At 34.9% G+C, this 25,153-nt stretch overlaps 2 protein-coding genes across 3 annotated transcripts; one reads left to right on the top strand and one right to left on the bottom strand.

The window, feature by feature from the left end:
* The first annotated feature begins 480 nt into the window (after positions 1–480).
* LOC105233218 (neuropeptide CCHamide-1) lies at positions 481–14,749 on the top strand. Its single transcript, XM_049447932.1, has 4 exons — positions 481–767; positions 12,014–12,049; positions 12,120–12,250; positions 13,520–14,749. Exons 1-4 carry the CDS (start codon positions 704–706, stop codon positions 13,964–13,966), a joined length of 678 nt encoding a protein of 225 aa, XP_049303889.1. The 5' UTR covers positions 481–703; the 3' UTR covers positions 13,967–14,749.
* Positions 14,750–14,775: 26 nt separating this feature from the next.
* On the bottom strand, positions 14,776–24,947 carry LOC105233217 (ecdysteroid-regulated 16 kDa protein). Of its 2 annotated transcripts, none has more exons than XM_049447934.1 (3): positions 24,790–24,947; positions 15,402–15,522; positions 14,776–15,341 (listed from the first exon to the last, which is right to left on the bottom strand). In XM_049447934.1, exons 2-3 carry the CDS (start codon positions 15,484–15,486, stop codon positions 14,947–14,949), a joined length of 480 nt encoding a protein of 159 aa, XP_049303891.1. In that variant the 5' UTR covers positions 15,487–15,522; positions 24,790–24,947; the 3' UTR covers positions 14,776–14,946. The 2 variants fall into 2 exon arrangements, with proteins under 2 accessions (XP_049303891.1, XP_049303890.1); XM_049447933.1 differs by lacking the exon at positions 24,790–24,947 and adding an exon at positions 20,047–20,405.
* Between the last annotated feature and the right edge of the window lie 206 nt (positions 24,948–25,153).

Below are 25,153 nucleotides of genomic sequence, written 5' to 3'. Positions count from 1 at the left end.
AGCTTCATTGGTTGATGGTATGCTCGCATACATATTTACATATTCAACTAACACATACACATGTACAAACAAATTTGCGAAATATTCGCTGTTCGTTCGTTCGCCAACGCTCGCAATATTGCTTCGTTACGTATACGCATGGTGCGCCTGCATTCGGCATCGCTGTTAACGTCGCTGTTAGCAGCACTATTGTTTCAGCAGCACACTGTTGCGTCGGATTTTCACCTGTTGCTTGTGCTGTTACTCATTCTTGTTATTTAACATCATTCTTAACACTGTTGATGCCGCGCTCGGCTTTGCCGCTTTTTTTTCGCTGGCGGCTGCGCTGCTTCCACGCTGTTAATAATGCTGTCGTTACTGTCGCAGCGCTGTAGCTGCTGCTGTTCTTGTCACTTTTCATATGCGCCTTTTAGCCTTTGACGGCTGCGAATTGGTTTCTACAACATTGCAGATTTTTGTATAAAAGCCAATGTTGCTTCCTATTTGCGCACAACGTTTGCAAAAGTCTATTTCAAAAGTTTAACGGTCGCTTTAGCAGCGAGTCGAAGGTGTGAAAAAATTGTGTGCGGAAAATTTCTCGTGTTCTTCATATTTGGTTGACAAAGAAAGTGCATTTTAGTTGTGAGCAAATCGTAAATAAAATGTTTAACTGAAAGTGAATTCCCACATTCAATAGTTCGAAATTGAAAATTGCTTTGGAAATATGTGGCGCTCAACGGTTTTTATAATTATTTTAATTTGTTCAGTATTCTCGTCGAATGTTCAAGGTAAATAAAATTTTAGATTTCTTTTTTTTAGAACAAATGAAAATTTAGTGAAACGTTAAAATGCGATCTGTCGATGCAAATATAATATAAATTTACAAGTAAAAACCGATGTTCTCTAAAACAAAAATATGTTGCCTAATTTATTCTGGATTTTTTCAAAACAAAAGCTTTTCTTAAGAACAACATTGTCATACTCAAAATAGCCTATGTTTAGTAAACACAGTAATATTTCTAATGAAATAAATTGGTTCGTAGGCAAGACGCACCCAAATTCAAACGGTGTTTATTTAAAACTCACTAGCAAGCAATATTTTCCTTTTTCGACCTCCTCTATTAATAAACCAATGAAATTATTATAATGTCGAATTCACTAAGCACGAGCTTGGAAGCCAAATTCGAAAAACGAAGAAAGTATTCACAAGTAGATTATTTGATCTCATCAAAAATATATTATATGTAAAGGTGACCAAAAACTTAAAACTGACAATAGTTTTATATGAGTTTCCTTTTTTGACAACGTAGGTACGAATCTCTAAATGTTTTGACCCGAAAATTTTCTCATCAAAATAGCAGATTCGCAATCATTATATTAATGCACAAGTCTACGAGTTGGGCTCAGTTGGATTAAAAATACTCCATTCGGAAGAGAACTGCAAGGCTTCTTTAATAATTTTAGAATTCATCATTTGGATTTCCTGCCAAATATGTTTTCGATTTCTTGTTGAGATATTCAAGTCTGTTGTGTCTTTGACATAACTATGCCCCAAAGTGACAGGAGATGATATATCTGGTCTCAAAATCTTCGGAAAATGCAACTTAAACAAATTACTGAATTTTCTCAAATCTACAACAAAGTCGTCTATCTATTACAAATCCAAGCAAATGTTGTTTTGAATATTAGCCAATATAGTTAGGTATGTATATATATTCAAGATACGTCTTCTTTTTTATGTAATTTCGTAGACACCGCTTACGCGGTTATAGCCAAGTTTACTACAACGCGCCAGACGTTCTTCTTTTTCACTGTTTGGTGCTTCTCCATCTGGTCTTTCTAACAAAGTGAAGGTCTTCCTCTTCCTCTGTTTCCTCCGGCGGGTACTGCATCGAATACTCTCTGAGCTGGAGTGTTTTCATTCATCCGTACAACATGACCTAGCCAGCGTTTTTTAATTCTCTGAACTATGTCAATGTCGTCGTATTACTCGTACAGCTTATCGGTCCATCGAATGCGATTTTCGCAGTTGCCAATGTGTAAAGGACCATAAATCTTCAAATCAAAACCTTTTTCTTGAAAACTTGTAACGTCGGCTCATCAGATGTTGTGTTCGAAATTATCTACGACTTCGAAGTTATGTGATGATCGAAAAATTTTCACCATGGTAACAATCGTCAGAAATTCTGTCGTGAATTATGTTTAGTTAATTGTAATGCCCTTAAAAACAATTAAACCTTCGTACCGCATATTTATTAATATCTCAATTAAAGAAAATAAAGTTCACACCTAATTGAAATGACATCTAGAGCAATAATAACAAATCTAAAATTTTTAAGCTGTATTTTTAAAGCATTTTACAATTATTTTCTAACTACATTCTGAAAAGAAAAAAAATTAAAATTATATCCTGGACAGAATTCCACTTGTAAATTAAAAAATTTTTTTTATTTGCTTACAATTTTGTGTATAAGTGTAGTAAGTTCCCAAAATGCGTTTTTTTTTTTCTTGGAACAGTATTCTACGGGAAATGCCATATGACCTTCTTAAACATATTTGTTAGTATCTCCCTTAAAAATTTTTAAGGCACTTTGAAGTGGAAATTTTTCACAAAAATCGAACTTTTTTGTAACAATTAAAATTTCGACTAATCCTTCGAAAGAACCTTTTTTTCGAAGGTCCTGTTGTTCTAGCGGCAGAATTCTGCGAGATGACAGTCTTTGAACGGATAAAACAATCCGGGTCCGTTCCGTTTACTTAGACCCGACTGTCGTTAGAACGGAGGGTTCTCCTAGAGTTCTGCTACGGGGTCAAGGAAAATCAAAATTTTACTAAATCGCCGATTATTAAATTACATTCAATTCTGAACTCAACTCTACTCTTATATATATTTATTTATGAAATACGAGTAAAATGGTTTTTCAAAAAAAAAATGAAAAGACGATTTTTTGCGGCTTGCAAATGGCTTTAACCCCATAAGTTTAATATGAAGTTTGTAACACATAAACGGAAACTTAGGAGTTCTATAAAGTATATACATACATATAGAAATAATCAGGATGGTGAGTTTAGTCGATTAAGCGAACTAAACATATCTGAAATTTCGCACAAATCCCTTTCACATGAAGCCGCTCACAATTCGGATCACTATAAAATACTGGCACCATACAAACTGACCGATCAAAATGAAGTTAAAGCTCATTTAACATTCTTGTATACTATAAAAAATGAATCTGTAAAGGGTATTACAGCTTTTGTGCAAGTTAACTTTTTTTCGTTTTTATAAGTGTATTACATATGTACATATGTATGTGTGTAGGCATGAGTAGGAAATATTCCATTTATTTAGCCATAAACTTGCAGAACATTCTTCGACGGGCGACATAATTCATGCAAATAAATATTATTAAATATGATCATGCATTATTATTTAACTAACGGTAGTTGTATATTCAACACCTATTTACATACATACATACACATACTTTACCGCCATAAAACGAATTGTTTTTCACTTTGCTGGCATTTAATTTACAAGCGGGATAAAGTCCATGTATTTAACAACCTGCTATTGGTATGTAGTGACGGTTATTGGCGTAATTCCCAAAACGCTGATAAGATGTAACTATGAGCGGTGTATAAATGTGCAAGGAATATGCACAGGCAGTAAACAAAAACAACATGGAAACTATAAAAATTAGAAAGAGTAAGGTTATGGTTGGTGTACGTTGTATAAAAGTATACCTTATACTATATAAAAACCCACAAGATATACATATGTATGTACTGTACATATATGCATATAGTCCTATACGCATAACCTCAAATTAAACTGGACTCACGTCCGTTGTATGACACATTTTTGTTTCATGATTATTTTCCCTCTATCGACAGCAATGTTTTGCCTAGAACTTCTATGTACCTCTATCATCACATAACTGTAATAAAAATAACAACCGGCACAATAATTGCCATACATCTCACACACAAAGCGTGGGGCTGTATGTGCGTACATAGTTTTAATTGCGGTCGTAAATTAATCCCTTCTGGAAAACAACCACTACCATTGTATTAAAATTGATAAAAAAGAAAGAAGAAGAAAAATAACCGCTTTCGTCGAAAAAAACCATGCTTGCGATATGTAGTATGTGAACTAGTCAAGGTGTCACGCTGAATGGTAACACCAACCACCGTTATGCCACAGCAACATCAGCAACTGTTGGAATTCGCGGCTGGTTGCTCGCTGACGCCAACGCCGGGACGGAAATGTTGGAAAAAATGTGAAACAAATAGCCACAAACATGTTATATCTCTGCCGCCTGATAGGCATGCCTTATTTTGCTTATTCTCCACGCTTGTTATTACTGTTGTTGCGCTCGTTTTTGGTCGTCAAAAAAACAAAAAGACAAAAAAAACGTTAAGTTCGTTTGCACCGAAGCTGAAATACCCTTCGCAAATAAAAAAAACTTTTCCACACAATGGCATCATTTTGATTGCATAGTTTGTATGGAAGCTATATGATGTAGTAGTCCGATCTAAACAACTTCTCTGGAAATTGTACTGTTAGCTCCGTTTCAAATTTCCTGAAGATATTTGTCGAATAAAAAAGTTTTCTATATAAAGATATGACTTTTATCATTCAGTTTGCATGACAGCTATTTGTTATAGTCTACCGATATCGGACGTTCCGACAAATGAGCATATATACATATATACAAGTATGTACATGAATAGCGTGACCAGTTAAGTCCATGTAGCAAACATATGTACACAAACAAGTCTCTCAGTTTTTGAGATATCGGCCTGAAATTTTGCACCAGTCTTTTTCTTCTCCCAAAGAAACTGTTCATTTGTCGGAACTTCCGATATCGGAACACTATAGATAATAAGTTTGGCACGAAGTTTGTAACAGCATCAAGGAAACGTCGGAGATCTACAAAAAAATATGTATACTTGTATATATTGTAACACCATTTATTCAGACATAACTTATTATACCCTGTTCTGGGTATAAAAATAGTTTTCATTTACCAAACAACAGTGGTTTAGTTGCGATTTCCCGCCCTTTTGCTATTGTTCGCTTTTTGTGGAATAATCAGCCGTCAATATTAGTTAATCCGTGAAACTATCTATATCCCCAGCGTCGATTATCTTTGTGAATTTAATATCGCATAGTAATAAACATGGTCATGGGTTCCAAACTAATACGGTTCGTTAACCAATTTCCAAAACACATCTGCTTAGTTTCGTAATGGAGAGAAGTGTTTGTTATAGATTCCAGTAAAGCAGATTTAGAAATATATTAAAGTTCCATTTTTGGACAAATTCAGATTTTGAGTATACATACTTCATCTCATCATAGAACATGAAGTTATTCCTTTTTATGTTGAAGAGATGATTAGTTTTGCTCTTTGGAACGCAGTTACGTTAGATATATCGCTTAAAGCCTCAGAAAACTTGAATGTTTCACCGCGAAATAAAAGTCATATTTCGTAAACAAATCTACTATATCTAATCTAATGATGCTCCAAATTCTAAAATAATTGAATATTCTATTCAAACTTGAGTAGTGGACTCGCCCGCCATTCTGATTTTGACGTGTGGCAAAATGTTCGGGCAAAATATTAAGATATTCGACCTCTGTCGTCAAAATAGACTATTCAACTTTTGCCAGGGCTTATAGTTTCGATATCATAGATTGCTGGTGTTTTGAGAATAGAGGGTAGAGTAGTATATGGGATGTCATAAAGGATCACAAGGACTATATCAATAACCAAGAAGTTTGGTAAATTGAAGAAGAGTCATCTTTTATATGCGGTTAAAAGGAATTACGGAGATAGTAAAAGGTATCTTATTAATCTGGAAAAATACGTAATTAATATTGTCATTGCATTTGATACTTTAAGAACAGAGAAGCATTTGACTCCTATATATCAAGCCCACAATGAATTTGTATATGCTTTATTAAGTATTTGCTTTGGGTTCAAACTTTCTTTAATCACAATTTCTGCCCAACTTTATATTCAACTACAAAGAACTTCTAAAACTAACGTACTTCAAATTCTATATATGATACTCTTGCCAAGAACTGAATATTAGTTGAGAGCTAGCTTCATAGAGCATTGCTCAATCATACAAACGATTAAACATTTTTACATAGTGTAAAGCATAAAAATATCATTAAAATTAAAATCATTTCAATATAATATCCCATGAGATACTTCACTTCACTCTTTCACTTCAAATAAACCTGAAAATCCTAATTACCTTTTAGAGTATATGTAGTCCAACAAGAGTCAACTAATGCTAGTAGGCTATGAAAAGCCAATTTGGGATTAATGAGTCAGGTTAATGGCGCAATTATATACTTACACATGCGGTTATGATCCTTTAACACAAATACATGTGTGTGTGGTTGTGTATGGGTGAAGCACATAAGCATATCGGCAACAAGTTGAGCACATCCTTCAAAGTGCTTGTTATGTTAAGTCGTGGTATTAACTGTTGATACATATGTATGTACGAGTAAAATCGTTAATGACACCGTTAAGTAGGCGTTTAACACGCTAGATAACCGTTTTTTCTATCGCTAATTGTGGGTCAGTAACCGGTTGGTTTTTATTTTCTTTTTATTATATATAAACGCAGTTGGAAAGAAGTTAGGGTGGGTTTGTTGCTAAGCATCGCTGGTTATTAAGGTAGGCTAGATAAATTTAAATATATGAGCATTTGAGTTGTACCACATCGTTGAAAACTCATTTTGCAAATTTGAGTGAACCTTAAAGATACAATATTTAAAATTTAATAGAGAGGAAAATGTTGAGATGAGTTATCCAATAGCAAATATTTTTCCATTTCGGTTATTTGGTTAGGTTCAGGTAGCGTAAACACTTACTTTTCTAGAAAATATTTGTGTAATAGAATCCAAAACTGCAGAGTTCTCCAATTCTAAGTTACCTCTCATTTGCTGATGGAATTTTTGATGAAAATAAACTTCTAGGTATTTAAGAGCGCAAACAGCGAGTTCCGCAAAATCGTGGCCCGAATCAACAGATACGACCTATCTTATGGAAACGCAATGCAAATGATCGCTTCTACCTTCCGCTTTATCGTAGGATACCGTAAATTTCCATGGCATTCGGATTTTTGCCGTAGAAACGTGTCAGCGGATTGCGGTCTAAAAAGACGATTTTTGGGTATTAAAAAAAGACTGTATCAATTATTGGAAAAATAAATATATAGCAAGCAAGAAAAAATCACACGGAGGCAAATCTGGTGAATACGGTGATTGATCGATGATATTCGTTTCGTTTTTGGCCTTAAATTCGGTCACAATCGTAGCTCCATGCGATGGTGGATTATCATCCTGTAAAATCAATGAATTGGTCTTCCACAATTCCGCCTGTTTCCGACGGATGCTCTCATGCAAACGCCTCAATACAGCCAAATAGAACTCCTTATTGACCGTCTGTTCCCCCTGAACAAATTCATGATGCACCAAACCACGAATATCGAATAAAATGAGTATCGCCTTGATTTTTGAGCGGCTTTGGTGGGATTTTGTTTTGATTTCGGTTTTTTTCCCTGCATTCCGATGTTTGTTGACTTGTTTGAATGTCAAATTCATAAACCTATGACTCATTGGCAGTTAGAATGCTCACCATTAATGTGGAATCGGAATTTGCACGATCAAGCAAGTTCAAAGAGAACTGTTTATGGTACTATTTTTTAAAAAAATGTTGCTTTATTGGAACGAGTCGAGCAAGAACGCGTTTCGTACCAAAATTATTCACCAAAATCATCCGAACGGACTCACGAGAGATCTGGAGCTCTTTTGCCACCTCTCTAACACTGGTCTGACGATTTTTAAGCGCCCTTCACTTTGTTAATATTTTTTTCTGAATCTGAACCGTCTTTGAAGACGTTGTGCCACTCGTAGGCTTGTGTTTTTGATAAAACTGAATCACTGTAAGCCTTTTCCAAGATTAGCAACAATTCCGCACACGAAATTTGGTTAGAAATAAAAAATTTGAGACAAATATGATGCATATAGATGACTTAGTTCATTTCTCTTAAAGTTTGAGAAACTAATTGCATGACAATGATAAAAATTGTTTAAATCCTTACTTGCCGCATAAAGAGGGATTCAGCAGGGGAAAATTCTCATATCGAAGCTCCTGTTGATGCCACGTGCGGTTGTGCTGCAAATACATGGCAATTTTTCGGTATTAATCTACATTAGCAGCTTTGGCGGCATAAGTTCGCAGCTGCAATATCTTTGGTCATTATTTATGCAACTGCTGCATAGAAAAATCGCCTTGCCGAGGCGAGAGCTAATATAGAAAGGATATTCTTATGCGCAGGCTGGTGAATGCGTACACGCCGCATACATACGTACATACATATAAACATGGACACAACTCCACAGGTATTCTAATAAAGTTGTCTATTTCTGTGCATTTCTTATACTTTAGACGAGGGGGAAACGCAGTAATTTGTGTGATTAGACAACCAGTTGGCTGCCGTGAACGTGGCACACCCACACACGCACACAAACACACGCGCAGATTTAGTTTTGGTGAATGCTTTTGACTCGATGTTGACTAAAAATAGACTTTGAATCTGAACATAGGTTTTGAATGAAAAAATTCCAATGCAATGGTAAAAATGCACAGTGAGAGGTGTGTATTGCTATAAATACATATGAACATGTAAATATGTATGTGTTCACGTGAAAAGATGCGCGTGCTCCACAATATTTCGCAACACTTGAGAGATTATTAGCGCCGTCTAAACATGTGCAGCTGCTCTGCGCAACACACATACATGCATACCTTCGCACAACATTGTATGTACGTTCATGTGATTGTGCGCTGAGCTGGCTGCGTCCATTATGTGCGCTTTCATAAACCATGACAAATAATTCTCCATGGAAGTACATGTAGTTTGGCCAGCATTCAACATGTTGTTAACGCACACACGCACACACCCGCATGAACTCATTCACACATTCTCTCACATTCATTTCAATGAGATTTACAACCACATGTGCTCATCTCTGAAGAAATGTTGATGTGTGTGCAGGTTTATATGCTCGCTTTTGTTGTTGTTACTCTTTTCTTAACGCGCCATTTCAGCACTTGAATACTGTGTCTTATGTAGTTATGTGTATTATTTTGTAGTTGTTGTTGTTTGAAGCTTTTGTTGTTCGTTAGTTTAAGGTTATGCAGCTTTTACGCTAATAGTAGCCGTACATCATCCACGAATGGATTGAGTTAACTTCGTGGCAGCAGAAGTCAGCGCTGGCGGGCACGGTAGATGCCGTTAGCAACGCACTAAGATCTTTATCCGAAAAATTAGAGAGCAATTTTTTCTCTGCTAGAAATTGTGATTAAATGCCTGGGAATGTAAACGATAACCTTTTAGTGCAGAAATGCAGCTAAGAGGTTGCATGGGTTTCCTCGAATAAAAAAAGCCTTTCAAAAAAAAAATTTCTTATATAAATAATGAAATATTTTATTAGAATTTGTAATAATGGTTAATAGTGTAAACCAAGAAATTCTGAAATTTTAGCAAAAAAATATTTTAAACTGGACCATTGCGACGCCATTTCCGGAGACCCCTCGGAAAAAAGATGCGCTCACGTTGGCAGGATAACTTCTTACAGGATCATCTAAAGTGAAAAAATACGTGTTTTAGTTAAAACCTTAACATAGAACTTGGACGAAGGAAAAAACAACTGAAATTTGGATTTTTGGCAGACATTTTTACAAAAAAATTAAAATTTAAGTGAAAATTTCGTGATATATTTTTTTCCAAATAATTGTAATCGAAAAAAAATCTTTCGTCCAAGTACTTAAGAATAGATTGATTAGTTCCCGAGAAATCTTGCTAACCGACTTCAAAAACGCAGTTTTGAGATAAACGGCGGCGGCTACCTTTGACATTTTAGTTTACAGTTGAAAAAGCAATTAATTTCGGGTTCTGATAAACATAGTATCCTGCAGATGAACTAGGCTTCATATAATATCCGACGGTCAAGTACAGATTTGCGGGCTTTCGTCATAACCAGATGCCCGTTGTTGGCGGTGAAAGTCGACTCGAAATCATAACAGTGAACAGTCGATCTCTTAGCGAGCATGAAGCAAATCTGTGGATATGGATTGTGTATATTTTGGGTCACACACTGTGATAGTAAAAAAACAATTTTCGGGAATTATTAAAAAAAATATTAAATATTGATATTAAATATTATCAATTATTTAAGGTTATAATTATACATAATTAAAGAGCACAGTTTGAAGAAAAATTTATATAAAAGGGGATCTATTTCAAGGTTCCCTACTTTTTTGATGAAAAAACACAGACGGAGAAAGTTTATTATCATTCGAAAGAACATTCTTTGGCAACTATTTTTTGAAGATTATCTATTTCAAATGTTGGCCGCGGTTATGCCGTTCACTCCATCTTTCGTTGACTCGTTGGAGCATTCCGATTTGTTTTGCTCCATGGCCTGAATCAAGTGGGATTGTCGGCTTAGAGAAAAAAGTCTAACGGTGTGATGTCACACAATACGTGACTGACCAATCGACCGACCCAAAACGTCAAATTATCCGCTCACTGAAGTGTTCTCTCAATAAATCCACTGATTAATGCGATGTGTGAGAAGTGGTCACCATTTTTGAAGAAATATGGACCAATGATTTTAACTCCTTCAAATATTTTTTTTTTTCTGAATGAAATGACAGCTCTTGAATCTCTCCGGGTTTCTCTTCGTCCCAAATGCGGCAACTTGTTTTGACTTGCTTTGAACCAGAAGTGAGTCTCATCGTTTAACTAAATTTGGCTCGAAAAAGTCAGATCTTCTTGGAACTTTTCAAGAGCCCATAAAGCGAAGCGATATTGCTTAGGAAGATCGAGCGACTTCAGTTCTTACGCTAAACATAAAATGCTCCAGAGACTGAGTTGCTGAGAACGGAGCCGATTTGACTCTCCACGGTCTTCGTGTAGACTTTCAGCTACGACTGGGGCCCTATTCTGTAACTCGATTCGAAAATGTATTCTATTCGAAATTCGGATATACATAATTTATAATTGTGCGAAAGTTGTACCACCCTGTGCCATAATCACTACGTACAATTTTCGTTTTTGCTTTCTACAACTCAAAAGCTATCGTATATTTTATCCGAAAATTGGCTTGAAAATCCGAAAATCGAGTTACAGAATATTCAAAATCCGAATTCGAGTAAATTTTTTTTCGAATCGAGGTAGAGAGGAACAGGGGGCCTAGTTGTATTTTCTTTGCTGCGTGCTGGTCGTAATATTAAACCAAAATATCATGACAGCTTGACACGACTTACGCGTGATCTGTTCAGAAAAGGAAAAAATAGCTCTGGTTGGATCACCCGTTATAACTACTAGAGAGGATCACCCGACACTTTTTTTCATCACAAATATATCATGATGGAGCATTTCACAAATTGACCTATTCATATTTATCAACAATTTTGAGTATATTTTAAGTAAATACCATTCAAAACTTTACAATTTGTTACCTATCAGCTCGCTTAATTTGCGTACGAAATATATTTAGCCGTTAATCTATTAATACAGTTAGTCTTTAAAATATTTCCCAACAAGGCTTTATACGCTAATTTCGGATGACAGTTGATAGCTGACAGTTGAAGCACCCATAAAATATTGCTATAAATACGCCATGTTTGCTTTAGAAAAAGAAAAAGAAACGAAAGGCGCTTGGCGGGGGGCTGTGGCCAAAGTGCAACAAGTTTGCGGCAAATTGTTATTTATGAGTTTTGATTTGTTGTATTGCTAAGCTGTTGTACTTTTAAAATAGACGCTAAATGCAAGTAACTGTAAATTGAATTTGACGTCTCAGTAAGTGCTGGTGACGGCAGTGACTTAAAGTTAACTTATATGGAACACACACATACATACTCCTATTTATATATGGATGAACATAAATAGACTTTGAACTTTTGAATTCTTTTCAACTTTGTTTCTTTTCTATTCGCAGGTTCTTGTTTGGAGTATGGGCATTCATGTTGGGGTGGTGAGTAACAGCTGGAAAGCAATTTATATTATGGTACAGTAGCATAATTCTAAAGAATACTTTTTTACAGCGCATGGCAAACGCTCCAGTGGCTCGGCGGTCGCCGGCAGTAAAGGTCGGCTAGTGGAGAGAAATTCACGTGGCGGCAACCAATTAAATTTGCTGGACGATGATAGTGCAAGTCGATTTGTGGCTAGCAAGGTAAGAATCTAGAAGTTTTATTATTTTATTTTTGATTTTAGTCCAACAGAGGTTGCTTTGTTCGAAGAACATCTCTATTTTTTCGAATATACCGCCTAAAGATTTTCGTTATATTTTCCGGAATATTAGTCAAACTTCTTAATAAAATATTTCAAAAATATCTTTTGCTTCAATTCTAAGCTGCAAAAACTCGTAACACATACATATCTAAGTAACCCGTACCCTAGTCGTTCTTCTTTTTGGCTTTTTGGCGCCAATTCGAGACTCAAAGTGTAGACCGGTCCTACTCCACCTGGTATTTCCAACGGAGTGGAGGTCTTCCTCTTCTCCTGTTTCTTCCAACGGATACTGCGTCGAATACTCTCAGAGCTGAAGTGTTTTCATCTATTCGGAAGACATATCCTAGCCAGCGTAGCCACTGTCTTTTAATTCGCTGAACTACATCAATGTCTTTATATATCTTGCACAGCTCATCGTTCCATCGACTTCGGTATTCGCCATTGCCATTGCATGAAGGACCATAAATCTTCCGCAGAATCTTTCTCTTGAAAACTCGCAACACTGACTCATCAGATGTTGTTATCGTCCATACCTCTGCACCATATAGCAGGACGGGGACGTGAGTTATTTATAGAATTTGATGTTTGTTCGTCGAGAGAGGGCTTTACTTCTTTTGCTCAGTTCGAAGTAGCACCTTTGGAATGAGTTATTCTGCGTTGGATTTCGAGGATGACGTTTTTATTGGTGTTAATGTCAGTACCTTGTTTGATATCGAACGGCTCGGAGATTATCCCACGGTAGTTGGCGCAGAGGATGGAGAGGATGGAGTCATATGTAGCCAGCAATCCATCGGCCCCGTCGCTTTGTTGTTCTTTAGACGGGTAATTCCTATTCGAACTTCTTCATGGTCGGATAATAGAACTTCTGCTCCACCGTCATCGATTGGGGAATCGAGTTTACCATCTCCTGGTGTTATGCTTTTACTGCTGTTCAGCAGGCTGGAACATTTGTTGTCACCATAATTTCAGCATGCTCTGGCCATCAGTCGCTAGATCACAGCTGGGGGTTTTACAAGAGTATGCTCTGGTCTTGAAACTTTTTGTTATTTTGTTTTTTGTTATTGTTGTTATTGCATCTAGTTTAGAAATCTTGGTAGTGCTCAATCTACTAAGGTATATATTTTACTGAACAAACTGTTCTATTAAAACTACTTTTGTGAGATTTTATAAGAAGAATTTTTGGGAATGTGTTTTTTTTTGTAATTTACAGTTCGACATCAATGAAGCAACCACATCCGCTGAAATTGCACCACATCTAGGCACAAGTGCAGAAGACACATCAGCCGATTCGACAAAAGAGCGCAACTACATGGAACAACGGCATCTACAATTTCCACTAAACAAGAGTAACCGTGAGAACAGCAACACACCATTCGATAACAGTATTCGAAAGAGTGAGACGGCTGGCCCTCGTGAAGAACGCCAACGCGCTCTACATTTGCAACAAAAACGGAAGTTCCCTCAACATATTGAACGTTGGCATAAATTACCGGCTTTCGGCTTACGACGCACCTACAGCAATTCACCATTGACGTTGACCGACGCTGTACCGCTTGAGTTGCCCACACGTAACGCCGGCAATGAGTTACTACAACAAATTGGACAATTTGCTGGCGAAAGATTCGACGATGTTGGCGTTTACTATGACTTTCCATAGAAGTGAGAAAGGCTGGTGGGAGAGGAGCGCTGGGGGAGAAAGCTAAAGTGAACAATTGAAGTCTGCAAAAACGCAAACGCACACACATGCAAAACAGTTACATTATGTATGAGTTATTTTCTGTTTCGAGTTGATTTATAAGAGGACTACAAAATTCCTAAAAAAAATTAAAAACATTGTAATTGAATGAGGATATTCTCTATGAAAAAAAAAAACAATTACGTAACAAATTTAAAAGGCTCTAAATGTAAACATTTTATTATAAGAAAACTCTATTTGTGTATTTTAGACGTTGCACTAAGATAAATAAGAAAAATCTTTGAAAAAAAATGTTAAGAAAATTTTTCGAACAAAAATTTTTGTGAAAAAAAAAATTGGAACAAAAAGTTTTGAAATTTCGAAAAAAGATTTTGATAAAACATTTTCGAACAAAATTTTTCGAAAAAAATTTCGAAAAAAAAATTTCGAACAAAAATTTTCGAAAATAATTTTACTATTTTACTAAAATGCACTTTGTTGTAAGTAATTAAATTTTATGCATTTAATTATACATACATAATGATCAGGTTACTAATCATCTTAAACTTTAAATTATCTCGCTCTCCAACTATTTGTCAAAATATTGCTGCAATGGGCTGGATGCAACAATATTATTGACGACTCTAAAAGTTGTGTTTAAAGTAAGGATGAAACTACTACATACACATAAGTATAAGCAACCATGCATACGTTTTCAATTCGCAAAAGTAATAAATAAAATTAAAAAAAAAAATAAATAAAAAATTAACAAAAAATATGAAAATCACTAAAAAAAATACAAAAGTAGTTTGTTTTATTAAAACTATAAACATAATATTATACAAATATTTACGTAAGAGAGCCACGACAAGCTCCACAATACCGTTATTTTCATTATTTTAATACAGTTATGTAAGTAAGTAACACTATTTAATTTGCAAATTTTCCTTCCCCGCCAATATTTACGACTTAATCTTAGCCGGTATTTGGAAGCAAACAGCGTCACCCTGTTTATCACCCAAACCCCAGTGTATGACCAAATTAACAGTCGGATAGATTGGCAGTATTTTGAAGCTATTCTTGTAGGTGTACGTCTCACCGGCTTTCAATGGGCAGCCCACCTTCTCTTTGCCCTCGGCATCGTAGATGTACGGGCAGGCGCTGGTGCCATAATAGCCGGGGAACGGTAGTGGTACATCCAAAATAATACCCTGTATATCGGAATTGAGTTCGTTAAAGTCACGTTCGGGTTTGATCTTCATCTCAATGCTGGCCTCAGTGTTGCGCTTGAGTGTGCATTTATTTTTGGGACAATTCGAGATGGTTACCTCATCCGCGGTTAAGGCGCGTGCAGCTGCTGCAATAGAAATATATTGTTAATTTTTGTTGTTGTTAGTTTTAGTTTCTGGATACTTACACTTGGGACATTTTCTCACTTCGGTGGCATTCGTTAGCGCAAAGAGCACTATGAAAATGGTAGCTGTGCTGATGTAGGACTTCATTTTGATGGATTTCCTTTACTGATTTTCAGTTAGATTCTGGAAATAAAGAATATAAATAAAAATTAAATATTTATACATATATGTATATTTATTTCAATAAATGTTATTTACGTATAAGATATTGGAAACGCTATTATTTTTCAGAAATTATTTTTTATTAATTTTTTATTTATATTTCCAAATTATTTTCACCAAAAAAACCGCTTATCTCAAAACTTATTTTTCTTTAGTGGCTTAAACATCGCCTACGAGGTTAAAGCCGAGTTTGCAACAGAGCAGTTGTTTGGCGTCAATCGGAGTGCAACGGAGTTGAGGTCATCTTCCGGTGGATACTGCGTCTAATACTATCAGAACTGGAATGTTTTCACCTATTCGAATGGCATGACCTAGCCAGCGCAGCCGCTGTCTCTTAATTCGCTGAACTATGTCAATGGCGTTGCATAACTCGTGCAGCTCATAATTTCATCGACTGCGGTATTCGGCGTTGCCAATGCGGAAAAGGACCATAAATCTTCCGAAGAACCTTTCTCTCGTAAACTCGTAACGCCGACTCATCAGATGTTGTCATCGTCCATGCCTCTGCACCGTATAGCAGGAGGGGGACGATGAATGACTCATAGAGTTTGGTCTTTGTTGGTCGGAAGTGGACTTTACTTTTGAATTGCCTACTCAGTCCTAAGTAGTGTCTGTTGACAAGAGTTATTTTGCGTTGTATTTCGAGGCTAATGTTGTGGTTGGTGTTTCACGATCCATCACCTGTCACATTGTCGTAAACGTGAAGTGCCGTAATCGTGCTTTCGGATTTCTCTCTCGATCTCGGTTGTGCACAGCGTAAATAGTTTCCGAAACGAGAACTGATATTAGACGACCTTCTCGAAATTCAAGTTGGAGTGATGTGCGACCTCGATTGTATTCGCCATACCATCGGTAAACGCAGGGCCTTGATGGAACTTTATGGCCATAAGTTTAATTAAGTTCATCGATGCACTCTTGATGAGTTAATCTACGTTAAAATGGTTAATTACATTTTTGGTTGAGAAGAATATTTTTAGTTACTGTAAACAACACAAATAGCGCTCGTATGTCAAAGCTTTCTGAGTAAGAATACCATGAAAAATGTCAAACTGTGCAATAAAGTTGTGAGTTGTCAAATAGCAACACTACGGTTGTCAAATCCCGAATTATAAAAGGAAACCTACGAATTTTAAAAATTTGATTTTCGATTTAGGCACTTGTTGTGTTAAATCATGGATTTAATCCTACGCAATAACTGGAATTTTTCCGACAACTTGAAGTAATTTTTTTCTGATGTAACACATGCTTTATAAAAAAATATGAATAAAGGGAAGCCTTCTTCACTAAATATTAATTATTCTTCAATAGAATATGTAAATATATACATATATCTACCTACTATTATTATCCACTTATTTTTTATTTTCTTACATTACATCCCCTTTATATATATTTTTTACAAGTAATTATTGGTTTTGTTTTGTTTGTGGTCGTAAATCTAAAAGGTTTTTAATTATTCCTAGAATTCTGAGAATATTACGCTTTTACAACCAGCATCACCACAGCTTTTTCTTTACTTCTGAGACCTTTTATAACAGTCGTTTAGTTCAACCGCAATTACTCAGGGAAGTGGAAATAATTGATAATGTGATATTAAATGGAAAATATAATTATAGCCATCTCAGTTTTAGAAAGTATACTCACAGTTTTTTTACAAAGAAAAATATTAAATCAAGGGTCGGTACGTTGATATGAAACTATGAACTTCAGAACTCATTAAAATTTATATTTTTAAAAGTGATATTTAAATACTAACTGTATACATCTATATACTAAAAAAATGTTCTAGATGCTTAACCCATTATAGAAACTTTATTAATAACTCTGTTATTTAAGGGGATTTCTGGTTTAGAAATTCGAGAATCTTTAGGATAGGATTTAGATAGGTTAGGTTAGGTAAGGACGTGGGGTTGGTCCCCAATCAATAGATCTCACTTGAACATATATTCCTCCAGATTATTCCATTATTCGGAAATTCCGGTGATTTCGCTGTGACCGGACCCCCATACAAGTATTATATGGCTATCGGAGTGAAAGCCCACTACTCTAAAATTTCGGAACAGTACATCTACCACCATCGCAATGGCACCAACCTCCGCTTGAAAGACGCACAATGGTCTGGTAGTCTGAAGGTGACGTTGATGGAGAGCTTCCGACAGAAGATTCCGCCCCTACTTTTCCTCTTAACTTCGACCTCTGCTCCAACGGCTCGATGCAGTGATCTAGATTGTCGGGAATACAATCGAAGCAATAGAGGATTTTCGAGTGTCACTGCTTGGGGCCCCTTACATACCCAGCTTTCCTAAGTCTAATAGCAGCCTTTGCGTCAAATACCTTCCAGCTATGTCTACAGAATCAAAGTGTATAATGAGCGCCATTATTGGGGTTGTCCTTTTGCACCACGGATGCCGATGAGGGCAGTTCAAGCTCCCACAAAAGATCGTTAACAACTAGGCCCCTGTTTACTTTCCGAAATGTTTATGCACTTTTCCACTCCGCCACAACCATTATGTCACAAAATATACCGTAGATGATATGATTGAGATTAGCTCTGACCTCAAACTCATATAGAGCACAAAAAAAAAGCTTTTGGTCACCCTTTGCCCCTCGATATTCAGAAAAGTACCTCAGCATTGCATTTGTGTATAAAACCTCCCTTGGATTATCGAGTGCTTGGCAGTATCGACCGATCTGCGTATGCAGTAGGCATGCTAAACACTTAATAGCCTGTTTTTTGGTATACAACCCCTACTATACAGGTCCATAAACTTAGAGAGAGGTTTTTCAATAGAGACTAATAAGCCTAAAAGTTTTAGCACTGAAATGAGAGCTTTTACCGGCATTCGGGACGCCACTCTAACTTGCCTCTAAGTTGCTGGAATATGAGCTAATTTAACGCAGTTCGGGTAGTTGGGAGCCAACCAATTGGAGTAGCCGTAGCAACTCTTCACTACTCTCAACCCAGTTTCCAAATCCATCTCCCAGATAACCCAGTGGATTTAAATTTGCATCATGACAGCTCTCTATGCTTTATCCAAGATGACCTTTTCGTCTTCCTGATCCGTTTTCTCCGTTTTAAAAAAACGGCCAGTACTGATCAATCGAAACGTCTTCCATCAGGACAACTGACTCGGCAAAAACTGGAAGAGCTTGGCTTGAAAGCTTTGATGCATCCACCATATAGCCCTGATCTTGCAACATCGGACTACCATTTGTTTTGGTCAATGCAGAACTCCCTGAAGAAAAGTTGGCACCTGTGAAAAATACATGTCGTAGTTTTTCGCCGAGAAACCAGAAAAGTTTTACACTGGTGGAATAATGTCTCTAGCGGAAAAATGTCAAAAAGTGGTCGACCAAAATGGTACTTATTTGGTTCATTAAAGTTCTTTATAAATTTAAAAAAAAAATTTGAAGTTATATTAGAAATACGAAAAGACTTTTTCGACTACCCAGTATGTATCTTCGTAAAAACCTTGTATATGTTCCCTAAAAGTTTAATGAACTGTCTTATAAAAAATCGATACAGCTCGTAGAACATTTAAATTGTCGCTGTGCTATTGTTTTTGTCGCCACTGTGGAGGTATTTTCAATTAGTTGTTTATTTACAGCTTTAAATCACGGCATGTTTACATACAATTAAATCTGATTAGTACTGCTAATAAAGAATTGAACCGCTTTTGCAATTAGAGATGCAAGCAATTTATATGTGTTTGCAACGAGTTTATTTGTAATAAATTATGCCAGCTTTCATAGCGATTTATCTTCGAATAATTACATGCATTTACAAGCCGACATTTCTAGTAGCAAGTTTTTCATTGCAAACACATTTTTACTGCCAACAGCTCTGACATTAATGAATTATAATATTTGCTTCCTAATGAGTTTTTAAAAAATTAGAAAAATATTATTTTACAGTTTACATGTTCAGTTAGGTGGCTTTAGTTGTAAAATCTGAACAAAGCAGGAAACTCATATAGCATTCCATTTGTTCTGGTTTGAGATGTGTACAGTGAGTCATCATATTATGCATGCAAAGTGAATAATTTTTTATTGCTTTTATATTGCTTCTAAATTATTTTTGTAAGTGTGGTTTGTAAGCATTTATACAAAAGAGAGTATCATCTGATCAAATTTGAAACGGACTTTTTAAAATAATCTTTATATGAAACCATCAGTTAAATAATATTCTATAAGTTATTTGAAAAAAAAAAAACAATTTTTTTAAATATAAAGAATTTTTTAAAAATAAATTACAATAAAATTACTTCAGTTCAGAACTGCAACATATGTATAACCAAAAGCAACGAATTTCTAAACCAACTTTGCGAACTCGGGTTTAATTTCAATCATAATTTATTTCATAATTTCCTGTTAACTGTCTATTCATTGGCTCACATTATGGAATAATCGCTGTCTTACTATACATTTATAATATTATAATTAATATACATGTATGTATTTATTTTTAAAATATTTGCATTTTACCTTTAAAAATTTATTTAGTTTTCAGTTCCTTTTTAAAACGCGCGCAGTGATTTTAATAGCGGACTTCCGTCAGCGGTACGAAGTAGCGTTTCACAAGGCAAAATAAGTAAACAAACTGAACCGTTATATACTTTTAATTATGATTACTATTTGCTTTAGTTAACTTGTTTATACTTAAAAAAAAAAAAAAATTGCGCAATATTGCTTGTTTTACTTTATTTATCGCTATCAATTCGAACCGGTGTACTGTTGTACGTGTTTTAGAGGGGGAAAAACAAAAGACTTAAGACACACACGCGCGCTCTCACAGCTAACAACACGTTGCGACTGTTGTATGTGTACAACTGAACTGAAGCGGCTGCTTTGGTGACTTGAATATTTATAGACAATATAATGTCAGCAGGCTTATAGACAGACATATCAACATATATGTATAAAAGCAATGCATTTACATACACATAATATATGAGCACTTGAGGTGTTTTGATTGCTTAGCGGAGGGCACTGAGACGCGTTACACTTTTACCTACATACTACTACTATACATCTATGCTTTCGATATAGAGAGCATCTTACATAGATATATAAATAAAGAGATTATCGCCGGTAAATCTATGAAAGGGATATAGATTGTGAGTATATTGAAATCAATGCGGCGTATGAAGAAATAAAACCAAAAAAAAAGGAAGGTGTGTTATAAGCCGAGCATACGGATTAGAGGTGCTGTAAAAAAGGTATGCAAGGTGTGAGTGCAAGAATATTCATAGTCTAAAATTGTAATGCATAAATATGTATTAGAGAAAAATTTTGATTGTGCATTTAGATTTGACGCAGTGAATAGGAGACTCATCTGCGGACAGGTATTTAAGAACTTTGTGTGGTTTATTTCTATGTATGTTAATAATAAATATATATTAAAAATAAATGAAAATATATAAAAATAAATAATAGTAATTGTTTGGAATCCCTTAGGCAATATTAAAAATAATTATTCGCAGTTCTTAGAGTAATTAAACTATTTGCAATGTAGTAGTGTGCTAACCAGTTTTCTCCTTTCTTTTCAGGAGAACCATTGAGTAAAATAAATTCAAATGCGTCATCAGCAATCAGTTTTAAATAAAACTTGTTTACATTTCTAATTGTCAGCCATATTAGCAATTTATTTTAATTACCTAAGTAAATGTTTCATTAGAACTACTTTTTGCATCAATTACTTCATTGTTCGCCAGGTTTAAAGGGAAATTTTTTCGCTGGTATAACTGTTTGTGCTACAACAGGTTTAAAAAGACAAAATATTATTTACAGCTAAACCGAAGCTATAATATATATATACAGGTGTATTTCCTATAGCATGAAAGGGTATGAAAATATTTTCATCTTGATTTTGCTTGCCCAGTCTATATGAGAGCTATATGCTATAGTGGCCCGAACTGAAGAATTTCTTCAGAAATTGTATGATTGCTTTGGGCAATAATTCTTGCAAAATTTTGTGAAGATATCAAGTCAAATAAAAAAATTTTCCTTACCAGTATTCGATTTTGATTGATCAGTTTGTATGGCAGCTATACGCTATAGTAATCCGATATAAATAATTTCTTCGCAGATTATACCATTGTCTTGCAAAATAACATACGCGAAATTTCATAAAGATATCTTGTTAAATAAAAAAGTTTTCTATACAATAACGTGATTTTTAACGCTCAGTTTGTATGACAGCTTTATGCTATAGTAATCCGATATCAGCGGTTCCGACAAATAAGCAGCTCCTTGTAGAGAAAAAGGCGTGTGCAAAATTTCAGATCGATATTTCGATAAGTAAGGGACTAGTTCGTGACGCACATGGCTTAATCGACTCAGCTCGTGACGGCGATATATAATATATATTTCATAGAATCTCCGAAATTTCTTGCTGGGTGCTACAAACGTCGCGACATAGTTAAAATACCCTGTTTATCGTATAAAAATCACTAAATCTAGTTCACACACCTAATTATAGGCAGGTAATAAACAAAATTATAAAATTATGTGAGACCAAAATAATAGTAATGTGACTAATTTTTATAATAATAATATAAACTTTCCTAATTATTATAAAATAGAGAAAAAAGTAACATACCGCTGTAAATTCCCCCTAAACTGCCTCAAAAAAGTGAAATTATCTAATTCATGTAGTTAGTGTTAATGAGAAGGCTATTTGATGCCCTACATAGCGCAGCTTTTTGCTGAAAGCTTTGTGCGTTCTTCACGCCCAACAATTAGCTAAATGCCTATAATTTATTTTTTTTCTCGCTTTAGTTCAATATTTTGCTGATTTCAAAGTCATAATCGTTAGCGCGTTAAAGGCGAAGTACCTTTGCAAGGGCAGTCTAACTAACGCTATCCAATATGTATGCATATGTATGTATGTGTTGGTGCGAAATCTATTATGCGAAACGAAATATTCTCACCAATTTTAGTTTATGAGAATAATCAATTTATAACATATAATGGATTACCAAGGCATATTGAGCGGAATACAGCATCCTCACTAAATATCACTGAATTCATTCCTATATACATACACAGGCGATTTGATATACGAGTCGACATTATCAAGTTAATTGAAAAGATAAAAACGCACCGCTTTTTACCGCAGTTTTAATAGAAAAACACAAACAATTCTGAATTAATTTTCTTAAGCTATCTCACAAACGCATCGATAGAATAGATGTTCTCATATTCAACCTAAAGTTCAATTTTTTGACTAAATTTTTGAACTAATACAAAAGCAAAGGTAAAAATCATAGCATGTTTCCCAATTTGAAATTACTCAATACTCCTACATACGCTTGCAAACTTTTTTCGAAATATTTTGAAATTAATTCCAAGTCTCTGTTTACATGTTTAAGCCAAACGAACTGTCGAACTTCCATAGTAAATGTAAACAGAGATTTCTCTCTTTTCTCTCATGACCCACTGCATTTTTTAATGTCAAACGGCCTTAAAAAAAAAATGAACGGAATTTTTACTGTAAAGTAGGGGGTATATGACGTCACTTTAGTAACAATCAATGTCAAACTTACTAATATGAAATTAACTCTTTTGGAGCTATCTTGATAATCATTAAGGGGGTATTCTGGTCTAGGATTTTGAAAAAATGATTTTGTGACGTGGCGTCCGTGGTTACTAGAATTGTCTCCCAAACTTTAAACGCGTTTTTCTAGAAACTACTTTTTTGAGGTGGTTGACACGATATCTCAAGTTCTACTGAACCGATTCCTTTGAAATTTGGTATATATCTTTTTTATACAATGCTCTATCGTGTCTGCCTTGGATTTCCAAAAATTTTGATTTGAAGTATTTTTAAAAAATTCGAAAAGGTCGAAAAAATCGGGTAAAATTTTTTTTTTCAAGTCGACGCCATTTTGTTATTTATTTATTTTTATTTTTTTGAAAATGGTCAACCCGATAATGACATCCTTACTAATGAAGAATCTTTTTGTTTTTTGTGTTTAAGATCTCTTCATTCGTATCTCGACGAGTTTTGGTTTTTTTTCTTGCAATTTTTTTATATTTGTTCAATTCACAACCTGTCGTAAAGCATCGTAAAATCGTAAAATTATAAATTTTTACACTTGTTTTTTTATAATTTTACGATTTTACGATGCTTTACGACAGGTTGTGAATTGAACAATTATTAAAATGTTAAGTTATTCAAATAGAGGTACTTTTTCAATATCCTTCTTTTGACAGATCACACGTGACACGTCATGTCAAGCTGTCATGATATTTTGTTCAGTATTATTTGGCATTTCATCATGGGATTGCTTACGCTTGAACAACTTTTACAAATCATTCGACCTTATTACGAAAACGATCGGATAGTTGTAAAACCGACAAGTCCTTTGGCCGCTATTTTACAAAAAAAAACAAGAAAAAAGTTAATCGGAAACACAAATGCTTTTTTTATAGCAACAAAGCGAATATAAGGATCTTTATATTGATTTGATCGTTCAGTTTGTATGGAAGCTAAATCCAATAGTAGTCCAATAAAGCCAACTCCAACGCATTAAAAGCTTCTTGGGGCGAAATTTCAGCTCAAAATCTCAAAAATGACGGACTTGTCCACTCGCTAAACTATAAAGTAATTCAACTTTTTAAAATTCAGTGCACATATCTTTCTCAAACTGCGCGCTGACTATCAATTACTATACTATATGTATAGTACATACACTATAATTATATATGTAAATATATATATTATGGACTCCAAACGGTATGTATAATTTCTATGTAAAATATTATAGTTTTTGCTGGAAGTAGCAAAGTGGCCGGAACTATTTGAAACTTGTGCCTTTTCCGCCTTCCATTTACAGCCGGTGGAATTGTTTACATTACTTATTAGTTATTAGCATAGTGCTAATTTAATCACACATTATTAAAATGAAGTGTAAGCACATTCTTCATACTCTAAAACGCACTTGTTTATGACTAAATGTAAATAATATTATATTGAATATTTTCTTACACTTTTTTGAACATTTTTTCATAGTTAAATATATTATTATTTTATTATTATTAATATTATTAATATTATTTTTCTTATTTTTATTTTTTTTGGCAATTTTTTATTCTCATTTTTAAATCTTTTGTGCGAATTTCTCAAAACAAGTTTGCGATTTTTAATATATTTTTTTTCCATAAACTGTAGACACTTTAAAGCCATCCCAAATAAACACTGCTAGTAACCTTGAATTTTCCTACCAAAATCTGTGTATGTTTATTTGTTGTTTTTGTCCCAAGCACTGCTGCGGCCTTCTTACTGAACGACTTGAAAATTCGTATCGAACTGGAGCCACAACTTCAGCAAAAGCTGGCAATTGGTTCGAGTTGCGTAGCTCTCAGCGTTTAAGTACGTCTTGAGCTTTTTACACATCTCATAAAAATCCATATAAATATTTGTATGCATGTAGATACTCTGGAGTATTTGTATAGAGGGGTATGTTTGTTTACTTATAAATATTTGTAAATAAATATAAATAAAAGACACTGGCTTTTGTTGAAAGAAACTGGCGAAAAGCAAGTGTAAAGCCGTACTTTATCACAGGCCTGCGCAACTATAAGCAGC

This window comes from Bactrocera dorsalis, chromosome 2 (assembly GCF_023373825.1).
Source record: "Bactrocera dorsalis isolate Fly_Bdor chromosome 2, ASM2337382v1, whole genome shotgun sequence".
In the NCBI taxonomy this organism is placed as follows: Eukaryota; Metazoa; Arthropoda; class Insecta; order Diptera; family Tephritidae; genus Bactrocera; species Bactrocera dorsalis.
Note: the sequence above shows the minus strand (reverse complement) of the source record. Positions and strands in the feature narration are given on the sequence as shown.

What these genes read in the sequence shown, in the direction of transcription:
- LOC105233218 (XM_049447932.1), top strand. Translation starts at nt 704, where the DNA reads ATGTGGCGCTCAACGGTTTTTATAATTATTTTAATTTGTTCAGTATTC. An exon ending in ATTCTCGTCGAATGTTCAAG is followed by an intron (nt 768 to 12,013) that starts GTAAATAAAATT and finishes TTCTATTCGCAG; the next exon opens with GTTCTTGTTTGGAGTATGGG. An exon ending in GTCGATTTGTGGCTAGCAAG is followed by an intron (nt 12,251 to 13,519) that starts GTAAGAATCTAG and finishes TGTAATTTACAG; the next exon opens with TTCGACATCAATGAAGCAAC.
- LOC105233217 (XM_049447934.1), bottom strand. Translation starts at nt 15,486, where the DNA reads ATGAAGTCCTACATCAGCACAGCTACCATTTTCATAGTGCTCTTTGCG. An exon ending in AGTGAGAAAATGTCCCAAGT is followed by an intron (nt 15,342 to 15,401) that starts GTAAGTATCCAG and finishes TTTCTATTGCAG; the next exon opens with CAGCTGCACGCGCCTTAACC.